The sequence below is a fragment of the Cynocephalus volans genome, chromosome 2 (genome assembly GCF_027409185.1).
Source record: "Cynocephalus volans isolate mCynVol1 chromosome 2, mCynVol1.pri, whole genome shotgun sequence".
NCBI lineage: Eukaryota > Metazoa > Chordata > Mammalia > Dermoptera > Cynocephalidae > Cynocephalus > Cynocephalus volans.
The window spans coordinates 196,043,165-196,069,589 of record NC_084461.1 but is presented as its reverse complement, the minus strand read 5'-3'; the positions used below and the strand labels follow the sequence as shown (position 1 = coordinate 196,069,589).

Here is a 26,425-nt window from a genome sequence, read left to right as displayed (position 1 = left end):
TACACCGTCTCTCTTCTGTTGTCCTGTGCCTGACTCCTAACACTCCCCATCCCTGCCACCCAGGTCAGAACCACATTTTTAAGTCTGTTTCCATTTAGAGATCCTTTATGCATATACAAGCAAATGTGTGTGTACTCTTCCCCTTTTCTTCATAACACTGTTGAGATCATTCACATAACATAAAATTCACCCTTTTAAAGTGTACAATTCAGTGGTTTGTAGTATGTTCACAGATTTGGGTAACCATCACCACAATCTAATTTTAGAACATTTTTATCACCCCCAAAAGAAACCCTCTTGTCTTGCCCAACTGGTATCACTGTCTTAGGCACTTGCTATGTTTAACAATTGCTACTGCTTGTTTTTGATAAACACCCTGGGGATAGAGCTTTTCTTCCTGAGCAAGCCCTGAGTCAGGTCAAATAAAGACAAGGCCTGAGAATGGGTCTTTTTCAGAGTCAGATACTGACAATTTTCTGGGGATGGTGTGTTCTGGGGAGTTTCAATTTGATCTGTTCCCTCCAGTGGCCGCTAGACTGACGGTTCTCACAGATACTGTGATTACAAGGCTGTTGGTTTCAATTCTACTGCATGTCTGGGGAGAGGGACATGGTTATAGGACAAGTTAAAGTGTCTCAAAGCTTGCTCTTCTTACTGAGATTCAATTGTTTTTCTTGCAAAAACGCTCTTCAAAGTGTTACAAGCCTTCTTTGCAACATGCTTGTTCGGTGTGGTTTTAATCCCAGGAACTTGGTGGAAAACCAGAAGTGCCAAGTAGCGAGGTGCTCCTAACATTTTTGCTATCACCTGCCTCAAGAGTGACTGCTCAAAGGTCTGGGTTAATTCTCAGAGTTCTAAAAAGTTGATTTTGACAATTTTTGCCAGTGTTCTTGTTGCTCTCATGGAGGAACAGGTTTTTAGAGGTCTTTACTCTGGCATTCTAGAAGCGCTCTTCCCCTTCTTTTTAATAGAAGTGATAGCACACTGTGCTTAATCTTGTGTACCTTACCGTATCTTGGAGATTGCTTCATGTCAATATAAGAAGTATTTCTTCATTCTTTTTTAAAATGCCTGCATAGCATTCCTTCACTTGGCTGTACTTTATTTAACTGCTCCTTTATCAATGGGTGTTTGGGTTACTTCCTGTCTGTTGTAGTAAATGACCTTGTACTTAAATCATTTGGCATGCTGAGAAATCTATCTGTATGATAAGTTCCTAGAAAAGGAATTGATGGTCAACAGTGGGTGTGTACTTGTAATTCTGATAGATGTTGCTGCGTTTTCCTCCCTGGACGGCATACCCATTTGTAATCCCACCAGCCATGTATAGAAGTGAGACTGGCTTTGTCCTGACACAGAGGGCTAGGGAGCCAGATCCAGGTTGATGCATAGGACCTTTGAGACCTTGGTCCACAAAAGAAGTTCTGAGATTATTTAACCCAGGGAAATATTGAACTGACCTAGGATCTTAGTTTTCTGGACTGGCTTACCAGCCCCACGTGTTCAACCCTATAAATAGTTATGTGGACCCTCTATCATGTGCCGGACATGGCATCTGGGAGCTGGGGATATAGAAATGATGGAGACAGTGTTTTGATTCTCAAGGGGCTCACAACTCTAATATTATGAAATACTTAGATCTTGGAAGAGACAGTCATCAATTTAACATTTTGAGACTGTGTCCTAAATGAATACTCTCTCTTTCTTTTGTTGATGTATAGGAGTTAATTAATCTGAAATATTTGGTCAGCATGGTTTTAATCCCAGGAACTTGCTGAAAAACAACAAGTGCCAATAACGTGGTGCCCTTCACTCTTTTGGCTTGACCCTGCCTCAAGAGTGACTGCTCAATGGGCTATAGTCCTCCTCTGAAAATGTCTAGATCTTCTTTAAGTAGTTTCCAAGTCATGCCAGAAACAAATTGAAGTATTGTAATTAGATTTTTTCTTTATTGTCTCAGTAAGTTAGATGGCCAGGCATCTTGCTTTTGAGACTATATGGTCTCTCTGTAAGGAGTTGCTTATTCTGTGGTTGAAAATGGTTTCAGTACCTGTGAACAAGGGGCAGAAATAATGTGTTTGCTTTCCTGCTGTTGCTAAGCAAGTCTAGAGTATCACCAGTTAGCCTTTAGTTGTCTCTTGGCTTACAGAATGGTCTTTTTGCTGCTGACTGCTTTAGGAAGGTCAAAATGTAGAAGGCTGGGTTGGCTTGGGTGTGATTCTCTGCAGGCCTCATTGCTCTGGTCTGTTTAGCAGAGCAGGAAACATAACTCTTTGCAAAAAACCAAAATTGATGTGGTAGATCATTGGCCGTTAATGGGTATGGAGATGGAAGACTGCCCACTCGGCTTAAAATGATGGGTGTTTTCTTTCTTCCCATTAATCTATGCTGACATCCTGGATGGCCTAACCTGAGCCATCCTTCTTCCCATGGGCAGTGAGCACCCTCTCACTTGCTTTATAATGGGCCCCTGTGGACACATTTTCTAATTTTTCTTCCATTACGAATAGGCTCAATGTATTAATAAATAAATTCCTACTTAGAATTAATTTTTTCATTTGTCTTCCATATCTCAAAGTTATATGGCTAGAGGTTGTTACAAAACTCGATTTCAAGATGCTGCAATCTGACTTACCTAGAATTTTACTGCTGCACGGACAGCATGGAGGGGTTCTGGTCTTCTGAGTATTTTGTTTTCTGAATCTCCCCAGAGTTGCATGGGGAAGCAAGAGAATGACATGAACCTTTTCACAACGAACTGACTGACCACTTGTAAAATGATCTCTGCTCACCAACCTCTGTTTCACTGTAGAGCAGGAATTGGCAAACTTTTTCTGTAGAGGTCTTGATGGTAAATATTTTCAGCTTTGTGGGCCATATGGTCTCTCTCGCAAATACTCAGACCTGTTGTTGTAGTGCAAAAGCAGCCATAGACAATATAACTGGATGGGTGGGGCTGAGTTCCAATAAAACTTTATTTATAAAGACAGGCATCTGTCTAGATTTGGCCCTTAAGCCTGTTCTAGAAGCCTCTCATCCCTTAGGGAGACACTGTCTTTGCTGCTAATTATAGGCATTGACAAGAGAAGTTCCAGTAGAGTTAGGCCAATAATTGAAGGAAAAAAATTAGCAAGTTGATAAAATGATAGCCTCTTCCAAAGAGAAGGATTTAAATATTAGGGATTAAGATAGGCCTTTGGGAAAACCAATCATGCTCAAATATTTTTGAAGAAATGACCTTATTTAGGCTCTTACTGCAAAAGTCCAATGTAGAAATAAAGGATGTCATAGCATGTTAGCATTCAATTTTGTTGAGAAAATTAGGGCAAAATAAATCAGTATGTGATTCATACTTGGTTCATTCTTAGAATCAGCATGTAATTGCATTGTAATTTAGATTTTAAAAATATCTGCCTCTCTCTCTGGTTGCCAGCAGCCCCAACAAGCGAGGCCCGCCCACGTACAACGAGCACATCACCAAGCGCGTGGCCTCCAGCCCGGCGCCACCCGAAGGCCCCAGCCACCCCCGGGAGCCAAGCACACCCCACCGCTACCGTGAAGGGCGGACAGAGCTGCGCAGGGACAAGTCTCCTGGCCGCCCCCTGGAGCGGGAGAAGTCCCCGGGCCGGATGCTCAGCACGCGGAGGGAGCGGTCCCCCGGGAGACTGTTTGAAGACAGCAGCAGGGGCCGGCTGCCTGTGGGAGCCGTGAGGACACCACTGTCCCAGGTTAACAAGGTGAGGCAACATCCCGAAGCTTGTGTGTATGTTGTGGAGGACAGAGGAGTGACTTGGGGAGCTGAGGACCCCTCGGGGCCAGTGCTGTAAAACAGGAACAATCTTCATGTAGTTTAGGCTTTGTGAGACGTATGAGTTTAGGAAGAAATCATACTTTATTTAAGAAGAGACCTCCTAACACGTGTGTGAGAGAATAATGTGTGTGTGATTAAAAAGGATAATGTGAATGTGCATGTTTATACCTCAAAATGTAATACCTTCCAAAGGGCATGCTGTTCCCTTCCCCAGAGGTGAGGGTTACCAGTTTCTAGAGATATTCTATGCGTACAAGCAAATATGTACATGTATTCTCTCTCTTTAAACATAGATGATAGCATACTATACAAAATGCTCTATGCCTTATTTTTTTCAAACATACACACAAACACACCCTCATACATACATATATATATATAGGTTTTTTTCTGGAAGGCTACAGAGGAACTGGTAACAGTGGTTATCTTCTAGAAGGACTTGGAACTTTGAAATTTTTGAATCATGTGCATGTACAAGGGTACTTCAAAAATTTCATGGAGAAAATAGAATTAGAATACGAATCTTCCCATGAACTTTTTGAAGTAATTTTTAGGTTAGTGATTGAGAGATAGATCGATGTGTTGAAGACAAGGGCATCCCATAAGCAGGGGAGGCCAAGTTCTGGGTGTCTCCTTGGCAGGCTAGCCAGTATCAGGAGCCCACTCTGGACAGCAGAGCCACCTTCCTGTCTTTGGGGGCTGATTTTCTGGATGGTATTTTCTTCCTAATGCTACCTGCAGTTCACGTTAGCACCTTTGCTAGTAAAGAAAGGAGGAAAGGCCATCTAGATATTTTTTATCCCTTCTGATTTACTGATAAAAGTTCACATGTGTGCACACATGCACAACAGTAAAAACACACACAGCTTTGGGGATTTTTCAGTGAATTTCACTCCCTGTTGAGGCTGGCTCTGTGAGTTGGTTTCACTCTGCAGGGCACTCACTGTAACTGCTGAAGGGACAGCTCAGGTGCTCCAAATTCCTTTTGGGTTCTGCAAAGTGAGCAGAGCAATTTCTGGCCTGGGATGGCTAAAACCCCTCCTTACTTTGCTCCTAGGTATGGGACCAGTCTTCAGTATAAATCTCAGCCAGAAAAACAAACTCCTCATCTCAATCTGCAGGAAAACACCGAACACACTATGGAACTTTGCTGAAGGGGACCCCAGTGCCCATCTGCTCGGCCACCCAAGGCACAGCTGGGCCCAGACCCACCTCAGCACGGACACCTGTCTCTAGGAGGTGCAGGTGGCTGAGGCTCTTAGGAGCTGTCAGCGCTCAGTGCCCACTGTGGGCACCTTCCTGCAGTCATCCTCTTTGCACTTTGTTACTCTTTCAAAACATTCATAACCTTTTGTACCTAGCTCTAGCCTGGACCAGCTCATCAAAGGAAACCAACCTGAGCACTAACTACAATGTGGTTAGAATCCTGATTAGCTACTTTAAGATCCTAGGATTGGTTGGTTTTTCTTTTGCTTTTAGTTTTTCCTTTGTTTCTTCGTTTCTCTTTTTTTAAAAAAGACAGCAGAATTCTTAATAGATTTGAATAGCAATGTATTTCCTGTTGTAGTCATTTTTAGCTAGATCCCACCATCAGGTCTTTGCTACTGAAACGTAGTATAGAAGAGTCCCCGTCAGTTGGCTAACCTCCCGCATTCCCGTAGGTTCATTCTTGTTCCAGTCCATTCTCATAGATGGCCCTGTTTGATGCAGGGCAACATCGTAGCCAAATGTTTACTGTTCTCATTGCCTTTTATGGCCTTGACAACTTCCCCTCCCACCAGCTGAGAATGTACAAGGTCATCGGGCCTTAGCTCAGAGGCAGTGACTTGAGGCCAAGGGACCTCACAGAGCTTTTCTTCCCTGCCCCTCAGTGTCATCTCCCCAGCCTGCTATCCCCGCTTTCCATGTAGCTTTGGCCAGGAAAGCATGCAATAGACTTGCTCTGAGCCCAGCATTAATGGGTCTCAGGGCCGGGGAGGGAACTGAGGGCACCCACCTCCTGTCTGTGATGGTGTGGTGTTCCCTGCTCTGGGATGGGGAAGAGACCCATCTGGGAGCTCTGCATGGCGGTTCACTGCATGTGCTGCCCCCCAACCTGGCTGACCCCTTGGGTTGCTCTGCCAATGTATTAATACCATCCCATAGCTCCTGCCGAATCGAGACCCTCTGACGATTTGCCAGCTACCTGGCCACAATGAGCTGCAGTCTGTAGCACTGAACAAAAAACAAAACGCTCAAGCCTTACGACCAGAGAAGGATTTCAGCAAACCACCACCTCACACTCATCATCCCCTCCGACCTCCACGCTTCCCTGCCAACTCCCTCACGGATGACTCTGTGTTCACACAAAATCCAGCAAGGTTCTACCCCATGAAACTGTGACTTCCCAAATGAGCCTTTCCCTAGGGCTAGACCTAAGACCAGGAAGTTTGAGAAAGAAGCCGCAGCTCAACTCTTCCAACTCTGCCGGGGTTGGGAAGCCCTCCTTAGGTGCAGTGCGGCTCACACTGTTTCTCTCTTCCCTCTAGTAGAATATGAAGTTCCTGGCAACTGGTATAGAACCAACCTAGAGGCTTTGCAGTTGGCAAGCTAACTAGCGGCCTTATTTCTGCCTTTAATCTCCCACAAGGCATATCTTGCTTTGGATTCTCCATGACTCTTAGGCATGCCTCAACAACCAAGGCACATCTTAAGTAGGCTAAAAGGTAGACCTGTTTCCACCACTGAAGGTGAACATGACCATGTTTTCAACCCATGTGTCCACAGTTCAGATTCCTTTCCTGATTGCGACCTGGCCAATCCCGGCTCCTTCCTGCTCGTCTCTTAACCTAAGTGCTTTCTTGTTTGAAATGCCCATGAACCTCCATGTTTAGCACCTCCAGCAAGTGTCCTGCTGTTGTGTTCTGTGTTGCTTGGGTCTCTGGGGTCAGACTCCATCTCTTCCCTTCCCCAGGGCAGATCCGACTGAATGTTTGCTGGAGTTTTTTGTCTCTTGGTCCACAAGTATTTGGAAAGGTCATGGAAAATTGGTCTTTCAGTCTTGGCATTTCATTTAGGATCTCCATGAGAAAAGGGCTTCTTGAGCCCTGAAAGTGTATATTGTGTGTCTCATTCGTGAAATGCTTCCTGCTATATAGAACTAGCTCAAAAGACTGTACATATTTACAAGAAACTTTATATTCGTAAAAAAAAAAAAAAAAGGATATTGAATTGGTTTCTACTTTTTTATTGTAAAAGGTGCATTTTTCAACACTCACTTTTGGTTTCAACGGTGGTAGCTGTGGACAGCCATCTTCACTGGAGGGTGGGGAGCTCCGTGTGACCACCAAGATGCCAGCAGGAAATATTGTAACACGAAATTGCAGTCAAAAGCTTATCAGCGTAAATCAGATTCTAGGTTTCCAAAAGTACAGGCTTTTTCTTCATTACCTTTTTTATTCAGAACGAGGAAGAGAACACAAGGAACAATTCAAGATCCACCTCGAGAGGAATGAACTTTGTTGTTGAACAATAGTGAAATAAAGCAATGATCTAAAAATGTTTGCTTTAGTGCAATGACCTCTTCTTTTCTTGAGAGAGACCACAAAAACTCTTGCCAGAGTCAGTGTGGGGCTTATTATCATGGCATGGGGCCGCCTTTGCTTTGTGGGGAGGCTTTTCCTCTGGGGTGGGGTGGGTTGTGGCTGGATGGGGGAGGCACACGGTGGTTAGAACACAGTGCTATCCTGCAATCGGGAGATTGGTGACGTTCTCTTAAAAAAGTGCGATATTGTTGAAGTCTGGTCAGTACTTCCAGTGAGCCATGAATTGGCTATTAAGGTCATTTTATGGGACTGCAGAACTGGAAAGCTCCTTAAGCAGTCAAGTAGGCCGTTTTGTAAGGATTACTCAAGAATGTATTACCCAGTTCTCCCATAAAGCAGGGAACACAGAAAACAGGTCAATTCAAAATTTCTCTCCTCTATTATGATAAGGCCACTGAGAATTTCATAATGTAGATTTTTTTTGGAGGGACGAGTTCAGATTAAGGTAATTAAAATGTAAATAGTTTTTAACTAGATTAGATGAATTTTTACAAGGTAAATTTTCTCTATCACTGTTCAGTGTGTTAGCATAAACTTGCTTGATCCAGACAAATATTGGTTTTGGCAAATGGTGATTTTTTTCGTGGTTCCTGTTGCTTTTAGTCTTTGATTTTCTGTTTTCTAATGAAGTATCTGACCATATTCAAATTCTGATTTGCAGGGTCATACTCTGACATTGGCTTGTGATGGGAACCACAGATGCAATTCTCTTCCTGGTTTCTTTTTTGTATTTGGCCTCTGGCCGGTTTGGGGATCCAAACCCTTGACCTTGGTGTTGTAACATCATGACCTATGCTGCCAGCCCTCTGTTCCTCTTTTCTATTTCACTGTTAGGCATAAAACTGCCACAAGATCATAATTGTAACAACGAAAATAATTCATAAGATGAAGAAGTGACATGCTGGACAACCTTTCTTTACTCATAACATTAGAAAAAATGTCTATTAAATACCAACCGGCCATTTCAGTTATTGTCTTGAGGATTGTTGGCAGCCACAGAATACTTCAAAGCTACGTAAACATGGTTTGGTTCCAAAAAAAATACACCGAAAAAGGTTCTTTGGGTCCTAAGGAACGACCTCAAAGAAGCAACAAATTACTATCATACCGTGAGAGGCCCAACCCTTCATACTGCCACTCCTGTTTCTTAAGCATAAAATTCAATGTCACATTTTCTGTACTTACAACTTAATTTTCACTAAAGACCTTGATTGCATAGCAAATCTCATAACCATGAAACTTTAGGATTTGGAGACTTAGGCCAAAAAGAGATGATTTGTTTAATAGGACCGAACACCTAGTCTGTCTGCTGAATCAGGCCTCTTGAATGATTTGCTTTAGAAAATATTCATGCATTTTTAAGTCTAAAGTATTAAGGGTAGGCCCACAGGGTGGAGCCAGCTAAGCTCTCACTTTCATAATACCACAGCTAAATTGGTTTGTTCCAGTGGTTCTAAGCCAGGGGAGATTTTGCTTCCCTCCCCACAGAGGACATTTGATAATGTCTGGAGACATTTTTGGTTGTCATAACTGGGGGTTACTACTGCTATCCATGGGTAGAGGTCAGGGATACCGCTAAACACCCAGCAATATACAGGTCAGGCCCCACTCACCACAAAGAACTTTCCAGCCCAAAGTGTCCATAGTGCCAAGGTTTCTCAACCTTGTTCCAGTTGTTCTAGGTAGATTTTTCTTGGCAGTTTAAATAATGCCAATGATTTCTAAAGCGTGGTGATTGTGTCTCTAAGTATAAAGTGCTTCTATATGAGGGACATATCACTTGCCTAATAGAATGCTGAAACAGTTTTTCTTAAGCTGGGGAGGGTGGTGGTAGTGGAAATATAGTACAACGATGATCACTTTGTTTTCCCCTGGGTCTATCAATGATTAATGGAAATCTACTTGCCCTGAAGGGATTGTTAGAGGTAGAGGAAAGAACTTTGCAAATGACTTTACTACTGTACATAACTCAGGCTGTCTTTCATAAAGCCACAAAAAGGAAGAATAAAATTGACCCAGACTATGCACATCTGGAACTGTCACCTGTGTTCAACTGGTCGTTGAGTTTTCCAGATGGGATGGGTGAGTTCACTCGGGGGAGGAAAGGTAGCAGTGAGTGCTGGCACCCCTTCTGGGCAAAGGCACTTTAGTTGTATGAAGGACAAAAAAGACGAGATAGGTGTGGGAGCCAACCCTGTGGGCAGAGCCCACTTCATCCCTGAGGCAGCAGCTGGGCCTCAGATTGGGCTCCAGCCACTGCTGCAGCTTTTAGAATCCTTTCCAAAGGTCTCACTCACATCACATCGGTGATGACTCTTAGGAGCACCTGTGGATATTTTTACAATTATATGGGATGACTTGGGTTTTAGAAGAAACATATACATGTCCATAACTTCCTTGTTTTTCCTGAGGAACATTATAGTTAGTGTTCCAGGGCAGAAGGCCCTGGTTTCTGTTTCTCAACTAACTTGCTGATCAAGAGAGCTGTTAAGGAAGGATTCCTCAAAAGCCAGATCATCTGAAGAATCATCCATAGACTTGGGTCCTCATCAGTTTATTCAAGCTGTTTGTAAACACTGGTGGATGTCTTAGTCCATTTGATGCTGCTATAACAAAGTACTTCTGAGAATGGGTAATTTATAAACAACAGAAATTTATTTTCTCACAGTTCTGGAGGCTGGGAAGCCCAAGATCAAGACGCCGGCAGGTTCAGTGGTCTGGTGAGGGCTGCTCTCTGCTTCCGAGATGGTGCCTGTTGCTGTGTCTATCCTCCGGAGGGGAGGAACAGTGTCCTCACATGGCGCAAGGCACAAGGGCAAGGTAGCTGAATGGTGTGTGAAGCCTCTTTCATAGGAGACTTTAATCATATTCATGAGGAGAGGAACCCTCATGACCTAATTTCTTAAAGGGCTCATATCTTAATACTATCACATTGGCAACACCTGAATTTGAGGGGACACATTCAAACCACAGTAGTGGAAGATCAGTTGCCAGGAGAGTTTAGTGCATGCTCAGAAATGAAGTTGTGCTCATACAGAAGGAACTGAATTGAACTGAATTGAAAATGAAATTGTATTTTTCCCTAAAATGGTTCAGTCTCTGACCTCTGCCACAGACAGTGTGACCTTGATGTTCTGGGTTTTCAATCTTGGCCTTTGGTGTCATGTTTCCTAACTGAGCTAGTTGAGCGCTGGCACTTTTTTCTTGGCTGGCCCCTTGACTTCCTGTTTGTGGCCCCATCTCAGTTACGCTGTAAAGGCTTTGTGGCTCCCAATGTGACATGAAGGGAGTTCTAGGGATCACTTAGTGCTAGTCCAACCCCTCTCATTTTTCAGGGGAAGAAATCGGGCTAAGAGAGGCCATGTGATTTGCCCAAGGTCATACAGTGTTAGCAACTGAACTGGATCAATATTTCTGGTCTTCATCCAGTGTCCACTCTGAGAGGGGATGGTGGGGGAGTGGCCCACTCAAATGTGACATCAGGCATGTGACTTGGTCTGGGAGGGCTGTTGACTTCCTTTCACATTTACATCTGTAAGAAGTAGAGCCAGAGGGAAGAAAATACCCTTGGCTGGGTCCTTTCATCTTTGGTTCAATATTTTGATATATGGTTCTATTTATCCTGCAATACTGTTTTTATACTTTCGTAATTTTCAGGCTTTACCTTTGGCTCTATAAATTCATTTGTACATCAATTTCTGGAGGGAAAAACTTTAGCTGTGTAACCAGTCCTCTCCCATAAAGGGAAAGCTAATAGAGAAAGCATTAACTGGGCCACAGTTTCCCTCATTTGACATGTGGCTTTGATCCTGTGATTTGGGCAAAGCAGGGTCTCCTCCTTTTCTACCTCTGTAAAATAATCGCCATTACTTTCAGCTTCCTGGGGATAAAGTATTTCACTTGGAACTGTAGATAGTCTTCTGGGCCATAATGGACTTCCTTTTGTGTGCTTCTTAAATAAAATGAATGCTTTTAAACATGCACATAGATGTGGAAAATGCTGTTTCAGATACCCGTGACCTCACGTTTTGTGGGTGTGGCGACCCTCTTCCACCTCAGCTGTTATCTCAGCTGGGGGTCCCCCATGGTTGGTGCCAGGGCTCAGAGAACTCTTACAGGGTGACCAGCTCCAAACTAGTTTTTACATTGGACTTTCAGCTTGAGTTTTTCAGCACTTTGCGGCTAGAGCTAATTTGCATGCTGGATTTTCCAACTTCTTGCTTTTCCATTCGCAGTCTAGGGCTCAAGGTTCCCTCTCAGGCCAGCAACCAGATTCTCTAGACCCTGTTACAGAAAGGGCAGTGCTATTCTAGGCTTACTCATGCAGGGGCTCTCCTGCTTAGATGTGCCAAACCCTTGCCCTGGAGCCCAGAGCTGGGTCCTGGCCTCAGCATCTCCCTCCCTGAGGCCCAACAATGGATGGAGGGGCTGTGCTCATAGTTCACCAACAGGGCAGTGGCTTCTTCGTTTCTGGTTTGAATATACCTTTCATACTTTCGAGCTTAGCTATATATTTACAATTGTTATTTAAAGTATTTTATAGTGTATATTATTGAATACAATAATTATTCTGATGTGAGCACCACATATTACACACGAGTATTGATGTTCAACTCTGTACCCCAGAGACATGTACAGTCAACTGTTACAATAAAAAAAAAAAAAAACTTTGGAAAGAGGATTGCTATGTCTATTTCCTTAGTCTACTTTAATAATCCCCACCATCCCTACATTAGGCTTGTAGGTTGTACTAGGGTTCCTCCATTACTTGAGTTTTTGGGGTAAGAGGGGTAATTATCCGGCTTGGAATGCTTTCCAGGCTACTTTAAACCTCAAGTGACCACATGACCCAGACCTTCCCCCTTTCCTGCTACATTTATTTTAAATCTTTCCTGATGCTGGAAAAGAAAAGTTTTCAAGGGACACCCTTAACCTTCCATCTTTTTGGGGGGAGAAGGGACAGAGCCCCTTTCAGCTGATAACAGCTCTGACTCCAGAAACATCTATCTCCCAAACCACTGTCATGATCCCAGGCTCCCCTGTGGGGCTTGTTTATTGAGCACGAGGAAGCAAAACCACTGGCTTAGGGATGCCACCAACCTGCCCAGGCCAGGAACCTTCGCCGTTATCTCTCAGCATCCCTTGTGATTGAGCAGTTCAAAGGGGCTCAGTTTTGAGGCCCTTTAACAGGCTTCCAAACTGTGCTGAACGGGTGCGTCAAGGGAATGGCCCTCAGCTGTGGGGCTGCTGGAGAGCCCTGTCTGCTCACTCCAGAGTGCCACAAGGATGGTACTGAATAAACCTCTGGAAGAGTTCTAGTCTCTTCTCTAAACGACTGAATAAAATCAAACCTTCCTCCAAGTGCACGTCCAATTATCTTTACAAAGCTTTATTGAAATTTGTACGTCAAGGTAACAGTAATTCAGTGTTTTGAAAAGTAACAAAAAAGGGTACCTTGCACACAGGTTTACCAAATAAATACTGGAAACCATGGAGCTCATTCCTCCCTCTCATGGCAGGAACAAAGGGCATAAAGATAGCTTCTGCTCTCTGTGTGACAGGAACCTGCACTAATAGGCACATCTGCAGCATCTCACTGGAAACTGAGCCGAGTGTAAAGAGGTCTGCTTTGGTCCAAAGGATGTCTTCCTGACATGGATTCAGAATGCAGCAGTCAAGTTCTAAATCCCTTTCAGTACAAGCACTAGCAACTGTTGCAGCTTCTTGGCTAACTAGGGGCAAAGGTCCTGAGTAAGGTGGCACAGCCTGTAATCAACAGGAGGGTGGTGCTTCTCCAACGTTGTTACGCTAACACTGTCACCTCATTACAACTGGAATAAAATCCTGGACAAACTTCTAGCGGACAGTGGTTAGTCCTCAGGATCAGCCAGCTAAATGGAGAAATCGGCAGCAGGTTTAAAAGTCTGTTCTGGGAACAGATTATTGCTGAGCACAGTTCATGTGATCTATATTCTAGTTATGGTGACTTAACATTGCCTTAAGGCTATACAGCCAGCCACCTCTGGTTAAAAAAAAGTATTTAGTGCACATAAATGTAAGAAACAACTTTAAAACTTCATCTGGAAATCAGACAGCTTCTAATTTCTACAGAAATTACATCTCCCTGGAGCTGAGTATGGGAGACAACCTATTGCTTGGATTTTGAAAGATAGGCAAGATCAACACTGTACTTACTCGTAGCTCCACAGCCAGGCCTCAACAGGGACAAGTCAATGGCCTTCAAAAAGCACAGACGATGAGAAATTTTGTGTGGCCTCAGTTCCCGCTTCCCAGATTTTTACTAGCAAAGCGGCTGTGGACATTTTTGGCTTAAGAAGAATCTTATGACCAGTTGAGAGGATGTAGGTTTCGACTTGCACCTGTCCTCAGTCATTGCGGAGCAGGGGCTGCAGATCCCCCATTTCCCTTCCTCCATTCTTGGCCTTGCTGAAGCCCTGAGGCTTAAGCCATAGGGTACTAAGAAGACTGTTACAGACCCAGGCTCTTCAGGAGCTGCTGTGCCTGCACAAAACTTCAAGTAGGACTAGGGCAGGTATGAAATGTCTTATAGAGTGTGAAATGAGAAATTTACAGTCCATTCCCTCTAGTGGAAAGCATGCACGCGTGGAACCTGATGGTGCAAACTTCCCTGGGGCCCACTGTCGGCTCTCGACTCCTCATATAGGCTTGTATAACAAGGTGGTGACGTATTTTTTCTTGTACCGGTGGGTTGCACTGAGCACCATTACTCCATCCTAAGGAAGAGGGAGGAAATGATCAGAGGCAGGACTGAGTTAGGACGTGAACCCACAAATTCCTGGGCCCACCTTTAGAACTTAAGCTTGAGAGTCTGCATTAAGTCCTGGAAGCTGCCCTTTATATCAGTACCCACAGATAATTCTGCTGGGGGTCCTCAGAGCACACATTGAGAAAAACAGCTCTTAACAAGGACAGACATATCATTACCTTAATAGAAAGTGCATAGAGGTGGTTCAACATGACGTGATTGGGCTCAGGGAGCAAAGCTGGATCACACTGTGAAGGAACAAAGGCAGACATGAGCATTTAGGATTTGGAAATCAGTAAGATTCTTCCCTTTATTTCATGACACCAGGTATCAAAGGAAAGGAGGCGGGCTATCAGCCAGACTCTCTCCCTAAGTTAGGCAATGAATGTGGTTGTCCAAGATGACAGGTGAGGTGAGAGGATCATGCCCTCTGACTTGAAGGGAGCTCCTTGCATGCCTGATGGATGCACCAGTGTGTCTCTCTGATCAGGCTTTTACCCTGGCCTCTAAAGTGTGGGCCATGATTCTGTCCTCTTACAGAGGGAGGGGCAGGAAGGAGCTGTCCACTGAAAGCACTTTCAGAGAATGCAGGAAGATACAATCTATATTAAATGCTCCTGAGCAGTGGATTTCGAACTTATATCTGTAAAACTCAGGCAATGAACTTTAAGAATGAAATGGATAATTGGGGAAGACATTATTTCTCCATAAAAGCTCACATAGGCCTGGCACTTAGTGCTGTCACACCTTCTTATTTTTTAAAAGAAGCCAGAAATCTGGATTTTTTCCCCCCATTGTACACTCCTATCTTTTATAAATACTAATTCAAATTTTAAAAAAAGCACAGGGCAACTACTCTGAGGTGGTAGTCTACTGCCTGTCATCCATGGTTGCTGCTTTAAGGGAAGGGTTGTGTTCACGGTCACTCTACACTAGTGGGGAGGTCTGCAGCCCTAGCCCTAAAGCACCTCAAGATCTCACAGCCACCTGAGGGCTTCTCATGGCCCTAAAACGTGGTGTAAAACCAAGAACTCTGGAGCTGCCCTGGGTGTAGGACTGCTGAGGAGGTACAACGAGACTTTCTTAAATGATAAAGCTGGAGCCGTCCTCAGCACAAATGTGCGTGGCCATATCAAGGGCTTCTGGTTTAGAAGGTCTGAGGGGAGCCTAGAAAGCTGCATGCTAACAAGTCCCATGGTGATTCTAAGTTCAGAGTTGAGAAGATCTCTTTGGGGACAGAGCAGCCTACAATCTGACAAAAGTTGTACCTGCTGGTTTTCTCAAACCACCGTCCTTGGTGGAGGCAATGTGGGGTGGACAGCTGGGAAAGCCAGATCGTTGTTCCAGCTCTGCTACCATTGGCTGGGAGATTTTGAGCATCGCACTTGACCTTGCTCTAGGCTCAGGATCCCAGGGGCTGGGCTGATTGTTCTGTCAACATACCCAGTGAGCACCTGCTGGGGAGGCTGTGCAGGGCAGCTGGTGAGAACACAGGGTCTGGCACCACCTGCCTGATCTGAATGCTGGCTCAGCTACTTACTGTGGGACCCTGGGAGGTTTGTATTTTAAGTAATTAGTTTTTTAAATTGACAGATAAAAAATTATATATATTTATTGCATACAACACGATGTTTTAAAATATGTATACATTGTGGAATGACTAAGCTAAGCTAATTAACATATGCATCACCTGACACACTTCTCACTTTTGGTGATAAGAACAATTAAAAACTACTGTCTTACAGTACTACTGATGGGTACGTAAATTGGTACAGCCATCATGGAAAACAGTATGGAGTTCCTCAAAAAATTAAAAATAGAACTACCATATGATCCAGCAACCCCTACTGGGTATACATGCAGAGGAAATGAAATCAATATATTGAAGCAATATCTGCCTCCCATGTTCACTGCAGCAATATTGACAACAGCCAAGATATGGAATATGTGTTCATTGACGAATGAATGGATAAAGAAAATGTTGTGTATATACACGATGGAATATTATTCAGCCTTAAAATAGAAGGAAATCCTGTCATTTGCAACAACATGGATAAACCTGGAGGACATTATGCTAAGTGAAATAAGTCAGGCACAGAAAGACAAATACTCCATGATCTCATTTATAAGTAGCATCTAAAAAAGTTGAACTCCCAGAAGTAGAGTGTAGAATGGTGGTTATCAGAGGCTGGTGGGGTGATGAATAATGGTGATGGTAGTGGGGAGATGTTGTTCAAAGGACACAAAATATCAGTTAGACAAGAGGAACTAATTCAAGAGACCTATTGTACAACACAGTGATTATAGTTAATAATAATGTATTGTATTCCTGAAAATCTCTAAGAGTACATTTTAAATATTCTCCCTGGGATGTTGCTTGACCTCTCTGTGCCTCAGTTTCCCCATCCATAAAATGGGGGTAATAATAGTATCTACTTCACAGGGTTGTTGTGAGGCATAAAAAGCACTTAGACTAGTTTTAGACATATTAAATACTAGCCATTTAATATTATAACTATAACCAAAGTTCATGTTAGAACTTGGTGTTGCCTTGGACAGAGGGGTCCTGAAGCTCTCTCCTAGTCCATATTCCCAGCTTCTTGGGCCACTCTCAGTTGGTCTATTTCCAAAAGCTGTCTCTACTAGAGAAGCCAGCTAGTGATGCCTCCCTTTCCCAGGAAAAAAACAAGTAAAAATATCTTACTGGCTTAGGAGGGCACTGGAAGTCATCTAACCTACAAACCTTTGTAAAATTAGAGTTAAGAGACGCAGCCTCACCCAGGTGCTTCTAAGATAGAAGCTAAATGTCTTTTTGGTTCTTGACCTGTTGCCCGTTTGAGATGTTGCCGACTCAGTGCTGGAAACATGGTTGGCCCAGCAGGGCCCTGACCACTGGCCTCTTCTTGGCCTGCACCTGAACGGCCGACCCAGCTCCCAGGTGTGTGCTTGGGGCACTCTTGGCACAGGGGGAAACCTGGTGCCCTGTGAAAGGCAAGTCCCATTGGGACAGGGTAACAAACTCTGGGACTCTGTCCTGACCAGCCCCGCAGTGACTGCTGTAGGCAATGCCTACATGTGTATATATTCAGCTCCTCATCTCAGCATATGTGTCCTCTACTTCTGGGTGGAGTCCTGAGCAGCACGATTACTTTAGCACCTTCTAAGCACGTACCTCTTAGGTGGCTGCTTGGACCAAACTGAAGAGCATTATGGCTATGCCATGCATTCCAGAGCCAGGTGCACCAGGCAATCCAGGTTAAACAGAATGGAAAATTAATCAAAAGGGAATAACTGACTGCTCTTCAGGATCCAGGAGGACACACACTTCTTTTTTGCGTGTAATATTAATTTCGCAGAGGAAATGTGTATTACCCAGATACTCCTTGTTTTGATCCAGGAACACTGATGTTTCTGAAAGTAACTTAGTGACTAAAACTAAATTTTAAAACTTGGGGGTCTGAGTAGGAGTTCCAATATGTAGCTTACTAAGAAGGGTGGCTATATATTTTTTTATAAAATTTAAATGAAATGGGACTTAGGTTGAGACAGGAGTGAAAGGCAAGGAAGAAAAATTCAGAAAGGCTTTGTGACACAGGGAGGCAGCAGCCATACTCTGGAACATCTTACTAGCAGCCCGTCCCCATGTCAGAGGTGGGCTGTGGCAGTTCACACCAGTGGGCAACACTGAGCTTGTTCACCAGCTGCCTAGCAAGAGGTGGACATGACCATGGAGAACGATGAAGGCAGATGCCCATGTACTCACAGAAATTCCTGTATCTTTGTTCAGGATGACCTGGAGCAGGTGTGGAGGGAGGATGGGTGGCGCTTTAAACCGCTCTTCTGGTTTGGAGACGTAGGGCTCCTGATGGTAGGGTCCTGGCGGGGAGCTGGACAGCTCTGTTGGGAGATGATGACAAGACATTGACTTTGACAATCAGGAGTTCCAGGAGCAGTCTCATTTAATTTATGGCACTGTCATCTAGTTTTCGTCTCTTGTTCCTTCAATATAGATTTATATTCTCTGTAAGTAAATACATGCTCCAAGGGTGAACAGCAAAGGAGAAAACCTTTTTGGAATCTGGGTAGTTAGCATAAAAATCAGTAGTAAACACACACGCCCTGGTAGAAGACAGAAGTTGTGGCAAAGTGGTGAGTCTGGGAAAGAACAAGGAGACTGTTCTCAATACCCTAACCTTACATGCCACAGGTGAATAATGCCTCCTCCTTGCTCAGGATGGGCTGGAATTATCACAAAGAAGCTCAAGGCTTCAAGTGAGGATTAAGTGGCTAAGTCCAGTTAGGAGCACCACCAGCCAGAATAAAACAGAAGATAAAGCAGCCTGTTTATACAGAGGCAGTGGAGAAAACAGGTTATACGAGGCACTGACACATTTCAAAACTAAAACCAAAAAAAAACCTATCACACATTCCTTCCGAACTCTTGCTTGAGCATGTTGCTTATACAGATATGTTAAGGAGCTTCTTCGTCTCAGTGCAGCATTTCATATGTTAGAAGCAGCTCATTTCACTGAATGAGCTCATTTCATTAATGTTTGGCCAGCTGGAAGGGGCCAAGCCATCATCCAAAGAACATGTGGGATGGGTTCTGCTCACCTGATCCCTGGGCTGGTCTGAAATAAATCTGATATGCCCTGGCTCTGCCAATTACCTCAGAGTCATTTTAGGGGGCAGGCCCCCTTCAAATGACCCAACCATATCACAGCAGGAAACTGAGAAAAGTGTTAAGTGCAAAAAACCGGCCGATAAGGAGTAAATATATGATATTTTAACAAAGTGAGTGTCTAAATTTGAGAAGTCTGAGAGCCTACAGTTGGTTTATCAGTGGTGAGGGGTCGGTTTTCTTTCCGCAAGTAGTCTATAACACATAGAAACTTGACTAAAAGCTTTGGTATATGACCTAACATTATATCTATCAGCAAGTAGGAGGATATTTGGGCACTTCCTCCATCCTGATTCCCACCAATCTGAAACAGAAATTAATCGTATCTCCAAAAGATTAGTTAGCTATCCAGATAAAAGAATGTTATTTTTGGATTTCCAAGTTCTGCTGAACAACCTGACTCCTCAGCCACAGCAAGCCCACCATGGTCAATTTACCACTGTGACTTCTGAACTGATGATAACAAGAGATCCTGGTGGCAGAACCTTCAGGCCCAGCCCAGTGATGATGAATTGTCCTAGAAACTGAACTAAATCCATTTTCTTAGCATGTCAGACATGCTCCTGGGGAAACTTTTCACTGCCTCTCACATGGTCCAGAATTGTTTAAACCCCCACCTGCAAGACGGGGAAGGGCAGTTTGCGTTGACACTGCAGATTACAACACATCTTTCCCCCCGAATTGTATGTATTACGTTCCAGGTAGTTTTCTTCCTGTGGGGTTTGGATGGAAAGCAATTTATTGAAACTTCAACGATTGAAAAACTTTTGGAAGATGAGAAAGTTTGCCTAGGACTGTATTGAGCAGGTTCCTGTAAAGGAGAGTTATGCTGCATATCCTGTTTCCTGTGGTGAGCCTCTTTCTCTTTTGAAGGGACTCTGACAAGACGCTGTTGTACCATACAAGTGACCGCCAAGGTCGCCGAGGTGTCCATTTATCACCTGTCAATCTGAAATTCTCCAGGCACAAGCGGGAAGTGAGCTGGAAGGCTTCCCTAGTGCTGGTTTGTCACTGACCCTATGTGACTCTCCAGGGCTCTTCGGCCCTGCCCCTGGCACAGGATCAAGCTCTGATTCCATTTCCATTGTCTGCTTTCTATGGCCAAGCAAACCTACTGAATACCTGAGATAATCTGGAAAATGACTTACAGCTCCCTTGGGGCTAAATTTCAACAACCTGATCTAACAGAGTTAGGAATTCATTCTGTGGCTCTTCAGGGAGCTACAGAAGTCCATCTGACTGGGCAGCTTTAGTTCAAGAGTGAGAGGCAAGAGAAACAAGAGTATTTCTAGACTACACAGCCCCCACCTGCACACGTGTGGTAAAAAATAACTGTGTTCATACCAGACACATCGGAGCACTTTTGGGAATCCACCATTAAAGCATCAAATACTTCAAAGTCAGTTTTCTTCACTTGAATGATGTTGTTAACTGTGCCAAGCTGGCTGGTTACTACTGGCTGGGAAGAGACAGACAGGTAGAAATCATAATGTGCAAAGTCTGCGGAGTTATTCTTTGGAGGACTTAGAATTCCTGATGGGAAGGGCTCATCTCCTGGCTAGCCACCTTGCTCATCTTGGTCAAGTATGCCAACAGGATGACAATTAGCACGGCTCTCTAGTTCAGCCACACGCAAGGACTTTTACCCCAGCACAGTGAAGAGACCTGGCAACAATCCTTAAGGGAAGGAGATGTGTTTGGACTGTGCAGGCACCCAGAGGACCAAGGGCGGGCAGAAGAGTACCTCAGAAGGGTCGTGTGTCCACTGACCGTCCACAAAGAACTTGTACTGGTGCTCTCCTTCGGGCAGATCCAGGATGGCTACAAAGTTATTGTGGCTGCGAGGAAAAAGGAAGCAGAGGATTTCAGCTGGGTGGGCTGCCCTCTTAGCTTACTTGTCAAAACAGCTTGGGAACAAAACAAAATACTTCCATGTAAAACCAAGAGTTCAGCTGCAGAACAAACATTTTTAACCAATTTATACAATTCAGTATAATGATCTCAATGTAGAAAAGCTATATGCAAGCAGCAGTGCAAGAGGTTTTCCTGGAAACTCACTTTGCTCAAATACCAGGAATCCATATTCCTAACATTAAAAGGTCAACAGACAGACATTCGTCCTTCTCAAGCTTGCGTGCAAAATATCACCTGGCAGCCCTAGATGCCAAGGAGAAGGACAACACAAGGTAAATGACAAGCTGCCTAGTTTTACCCTTTGTCCCTCAGTCTGGGGCAGGAGAGGGGACCAATTTAACAGGATGCACAAATGATCTCTAAAGAAACTTGCCTAAGTACTAAAAAGAGATTCTGGGAAAGCTCTTTCATTTGGTTTTGTTTCCCTGACTGGAACCGACTTTGACTACTGTGCCAAGTCATTCCTTCCTCAGTGTTATCACTGGAAAAGCAGGTGGCCCCTGACAACATCAGTCCTGGCCTGGCAGGGCACAATTTCTCCCTTCATTTCATCAAGTACTCACTAGTGAAGATGCTTTCTCACTGACAATTTGAGACAGAAGCCCTGCTAAGGTTCCTGATAAATTGTCATCTTTTACCCTTGCTAATGGTGCCTACATAGCATGTACCTTTCAAACAAAATTCACAGAGTCAAAGTTAGAAGGAAGCTCAGAGATCACCTGGCCCAATATTCCCTTTCTACAGACAGGAATACTGAGGCTCAGGTGTTAAGTGACTGTGAGTATGGCTAATGTGGGGTCAAAAGCAGGTCTCTAAGTCTCCCCTCCTGGTGATCTCTCAGTGTATTAGGAATAGATTTCTCTGTTTCTTAGAAGTCCTGACTGAACAAATATATAGCTGAGTATCTGAAGTGAAAGATGTCCATGATACAGAAATACTTTACATTGAAAGATGTTACTTTTTTCTATGGAAGATGTGTTCTAAACCTAGAGACTGCTTGGGTTTGAGATTTGAATCCTTTTACTTATAAAGTAAGCTTAGTTTTCCACTCAGCATACGTTTTATAGAAATATCCTTTTTCTATTCACCCTCAAAGGTTTTTAGAAACAAGAGTATCCATGGGTTAAAACAAATACATGAACACTCCCCAGGCAATCACCTTCTTGTGAGGGGAAGTTTACTCCAGTTGTTGAAGGACCCAGATAAGTAAACTTCCTTTCCACCTCCCGTCCATCGAAATACAGTTGGCCGAGCCTGGGCGGGAGCTTTATCATTCACTTCCAGATCATGCTGCCAGGCCAGGAATTCCTCCTTCTCTGGAGCCTAGAAGCAGAGCGGTTTACTCAGGGACAGGAAGTCATTAGTGAGCTCTCTACAATAGACAGTTACCTTAAAACTGACAATTCATCCTAAAGAGGCAGCTGTTACTACCTAGGTTCATATCCATACTCAGTAACTTACTAGTGGTGCCTCAGTTTCACCACCTGCAAAATGGAGAAAATAAAAATAAGTTTTTCTTAAGGTTGTGGTGAAGACAGAGCAACACAGTCCATGTAAAATGCACTGCAGAGTCTGACACACAGTGAATGCTTAATAATTATTAGCTATTGTTGCTGCCATTAAAGAAGTCTACACTGAAAATCTAGGAGAAACTATAAAACCCATTTGGAAGAAGGCTGCAATAAATCCAAGACTAGCTTAATAAATGTCATCTTCCTTCCTAACAAAGCGAGATTTAAAGTACATGAAAATTTATTAGGGACAATTCCAGAGCTGTCCACTTGAAAAGTGGCAAATCAAGATTTTGTAGAAGGGAAAAAATCTTCACTGAATGCTGTCCAGGCACTAAGGAGAAAAAGATAAATAAGACAAAGGCTGACCCCTCCCCATTAAGGTAAACAATAACTTTCAGTGCAGTAAACGCTGCATAACTGAGATATTCCAGAATAAGAAAGAAATGAATTCATCCAGCTCTGGGCGAAATATATGTGCTTATGAATCTTTCGCATTTTTTCCTAGTCAGAAGCCAAAGACATTAAAAGAATAGGAGTTCCAGACTGAGAGAGACCCGTAAAGGAGTCGAGGTTTCTATCACCTTCATTTCAAATACTTAACTGAGCTTATCTAAAAGATGCCTGAATTCTTTGAATTATAACAAGATCTACAGATTAAGTAATAACAGACTGGAATCATTTTACTCTGAGGATGTGATAGCTAATAGCAGCCAAAACGGTGTACTGGTGTTGTTAAAAGAATCCATGACTTTTTCTGGTATCTGGGGCACTCATTCCAGTTTGTTTACTAAGTGATTTCAGTAACTTCTGATGAAATGAGAACGGATGCTACTTAAAATCATTTTCCACATATTTGTATGCTAAACATTTTTTGTAGGAGTTTTGGAACTACAACAAAACAAATATTTCTTGAAGAAAGTAGTTTACATCTTATGGTGTCTTAAATAGCCTTCTTGGGGCCAAAATTCCTTCTGGGAGAGGGGATGTCAAGTCACTGGAAAAACATGATTCCAAAGTTCACTTTGCACACAGCTTTTCAGGAATGCAACAAATGCAGAAAGCAAGTTCAAATCACAGGGTGTAGAGCCAAGTAAAAGCAGGCTCTTTATAGTTAGACTGAAGGCTAAGATCCAAGTGAGGGTGTGAGATAATAATGTGATTACCCAGCCCAATAACTGAGAAAAAAAGGTGGGTAAATGTGGCATGTATTGCCAGACAGTTAGCCTAATGGACAGTGACAATTAACTTGAAACAGGACACTAACAGAATATGTTGGGTGGAGGACGCCTTCATCCTTCCTAAACCTCCTTTGTTCCTTTAAGGAATTAGTTCTTTTTGGATATACCACATAAATATCTGCTGCCAGAATCACTACTTGTCCTTGGACTGGGCCCTGTAGCAGGAAACACAGACCATATCAAGGTGGTTAACAAAAATATGGCTGAAGCCAGAGTCAAGAGTTACCTGAGTTTTTGATTAATTAAGGCAGACTGCAGCAGTCCAAATTTGGCCTGCAAAAATGTTTAGTCGGATTATTTAAAACATATTTAAACAGTCATATTTAAACAACACTGGGGAAAGAAGTTGAGTAACTGTTGCTGCCTCCTTCAGACTGACACTTCACTGACCTCCAGAAGTCGGATTACATTTCCATGCCCTCCCTAAACAAGCAGGGTGAAGCAAAAGCGTGAAGCAGAACTAAACACCTCTGGCAGCTGCAGTCAGCTGTCCAACTCCACAGCTCTGCAACTCATACTTTCAGCTTACAGGTGCGCTCTGGTTTACCCCCAAAATGGACAATAAACTCCCAAACTCACTTTTACAAAAGCGCCAGTCTGCAAAAAGGTGAGGGAGGATTTCTCAAAGCTGTGGAATTAATTATACCTGAGAGAGAAGCAGAGACTGGGGCTCAATTACAGCTAGCTCGACTCTCTTAATTAATTAAGAATCTGAAACTCTGTCCCAGAGCTGCTTTCTCCTTAATGATGTTAAACGAAGTGAGTTCCTCCTCCCTCGGGGTGGCTTTCTCATATTGGTAATTAGACACAGGTTCCTGGACTGCTAAAAGGGATCTTACAGGGCCATCTGGTGAAGTACCACCTCCCTCCCTGCTCTGAAGGTTTTAGAAGGGATGTGGCGGGAATCTAGAAGAGGGCTCTTCCCCTCAACATCAGTCAAGGGGAATGGGATTTCCCCACCGACCCCGCACCTTGATTTCCTCGGCGTGGAAGAGGTCGGCGTCCTCGGGGCTGTCCATCAGAATCTTGGGCCTGTCCCCATCCTTGGTGCCCCCCGAGCTGTCCCTCCGGGGCGTCTTATGGCCTCCCTGCCGCTCCAGCGCGGCGCGCTCACTGCTTGTGTTGCCCATGACGGGTGGACAAGGTGAAGCTGGACGCAGCCTCAGTCCAGAAAAGGGACTGAGACACGGGACTCCCGGAATCTGGGGGTCACAAAGATCCTGGGGAAGGGGTCGGAGCACCGGAGTGCCACGTCCCTCGGGCTGGTGTTCAGGCCGGGAGCCGGCCTGTACCGGGTCAGCTGAGCTGCCGAAGTCTCACAACCTCGCTTTACCTGCTCAGGTAGTCGCGGCGCGCACCCGAAGAGCGCGAAGATAACCCAACGATTTCCGAGCAACTCCTCAGCCCCTTGGCAACTTCCGCTTCCGGCAACTCCACGAGTCGGCCCGACCAGGCCCACGGCGTAGAGGTAGCTGCGGCGGGCGAGGCCAGCGAGCTTAACTTGACCTCACTTCCGCTTCCGGTCTTGGGCTGCTCGACCGCCCGCTCTCCCCGGCGGCCTCCTCAGGTCTCGGAGCGCGCAGTCGCAGTCGGCCGCTCAGGGCCGGGCCCAGGACAAAGCCGCTGAGGGCCGGAAGGGGGAGCGCTAGCGCGCAGGCCGTCTGGGCCGCTTTCCCTGCGCTGGGCTGCGTGATGCCATTTGGTATTTTCCAGTCGCTCCTTTCCACGCAACAACCAAAGTGCAAATCTAAGTAAGACATCCCTATTCTTAAAGCTCTTTAATGCACTAGCTCTCACGCTTTAGAGTGCATCAGAATCACTTGGACTGCTTGTTGAAAATGCAGCTCCCACTCCAGACCTGCAGAATCATAATTTCAGGGTTTTAGGGTTGGGGGATGCAGGTAGTTTTGAAGGTTTTTTGAAAATGACAGACCATAAGACCTCTGGAAATTTTTTACGTCCAGGAGGCTGGGAGGTTATAAAACGAAGGAGCTTTTAGTGTATTTTTATGAAATTGAGTACCTTTTTCATAGGTAATTTTGCAAGATATCTTGTAATCACTTTGTACACATTCATTCTGTGTAAAATGCATTAGCGTTTGTCATTTACTGTGGCCAGTGTTTCAGCAAGACGTGCATACACATGTGGAAATATTCTATTGTCATTGTCATGTTTTTGTTTTTGTTTTGTTTTTTCGTGTATCTTAAAACACTGCATTTGCTGGGCCTGGTCATGCATTTCATCCACTGAATATTTATTTAGTACCTACAAACTACCAAACATTGTGTTAAGTAAATGGGGAACATAGATGACTAAGATAAGGTCACTGGAGGGAATTCAGCAATATCTATCAAAATAAAAAAATGCACCTTCATTTTGACACACAATTTTACTTGTAGGAAACATCTACAGAAATACACACATGAAAGTTATATATATGAATGTGTTTATTTGCAGCATAATCCCTAATATAATAATATATTTCTTCTAAGATGCACTTTTTCTTCACATTTTAACCTCCTTGAAATTGAGTGCTTCTTAAAATCAATGGAATCTTAGATTTGATGAAATCAAGAAATGAAAAACTGCAAAATCTTAAGAGGTTTCAGTAGGAGAACAACTAAATGAATTAAAAATGTGTTTAATAGATTACTGAGTGTGAAGGTTAATTCTAGGTATTGACTTGGTTAGATGAAGGAATGCTGAGAAACCTGGTAAAGCTATCTTTTTAGGTGTGTCAATGAGGGGGTTTCCAGTAGAGATTAGTATGAGAGTCTGAGTGGACTGGGTGGGAAAGACCCACTCTCAATGTGGGTGGGAACCATCCTATCTGTTGGGGGTCCGGAGAGAACAAAAGACAGAGGAAAAAGGTGAATCGTTCTTTCTATCCACTGGA

The 26,425-nt window shown here is 43.9% G+C and overlaps 2 protein-coding genes across 3 annotated transcripts in view; one reads left to right on the top strand and one right to left on the bottom strand.

Annotated features, from left to right (window-relative positions):
* Positions 1-4,892, top strand: part of CIT (citron rho-interacting serine/threonine kinase) — a 146,839-nt gene extending 141,947 nt beyond the window's left edge. For both annotated transcript variants that reach the window (XM_063086477.1, XM_063086476.1), the window contains 2 exons: positions 3,434-3,737; positions 4,869-4,892. In XM_063086477.1, coding sequence (XP_062942547.1) covers positions 3,434-3,737; positions 4,869-4,892 — 328 coding nt within the window. The remainder of the gene's footprint in view (positions 1-3,433; positions 3,738-4,868) is intronic.
* A 7,867-nt stretch (positions 4,893-12,759) lies between these two features.
* PRKAB1 (protein kinase AMP-activated non-catalytic subunit beta 1) lies at positions 12,760-25,006 on the bottom strand. The gene is made up of 8 exons (XM_063086582.1): positions 24,863-25,006; positions 24,501-24,731; positions 21,937-22,100; positions 20,608-20,701; positions 20,208-20,322; positions 17,946-18,079; positions 14,362-14,430; positions 12,760-14,150 (listed from the first exon to the last, which is right to left on the bottom strand). Exons 2-8 carry the CDS (start codon positions 24,657-24,659, stop codon positions 14,073-14,075), a joined length of 813 nt encoding a protein of 270 aa, XP_062942652.1. The 5' UTR covers positions 24,660-24,731; positions 24,863-25,006; the 3' UTR covers positions 12,760-14,072.
* Between the last annotated feature and the right edge of the window lie 1,419 nt (positions 25,007-26,425).

Bases quoted from the DNA above. Each gene is read 5' to 3' on its own strand.
- PRKAB1 (XM_063086582.1), bottom strand. From the start codon at position 24,659: ATGGGCAACACAAGCAGTGAGCGCGCCGCGCTGGAGCGGCAGGGAGGC. The intron at 20,702-21,936 runs GTGATTGCCTGG...TTTTCCTCGCAG, and splicing joins AAACTTCCCCTCACAAGAAG to CCACAATAACTTTGTAGCCA. The intron at 14,151-14,361 runs GTAATGATATGT...CCTCTTCCTTAG, and splicing joins TCTATGCACTTTCTATTAAG to GATGGAGTAATGGTGCTCAG.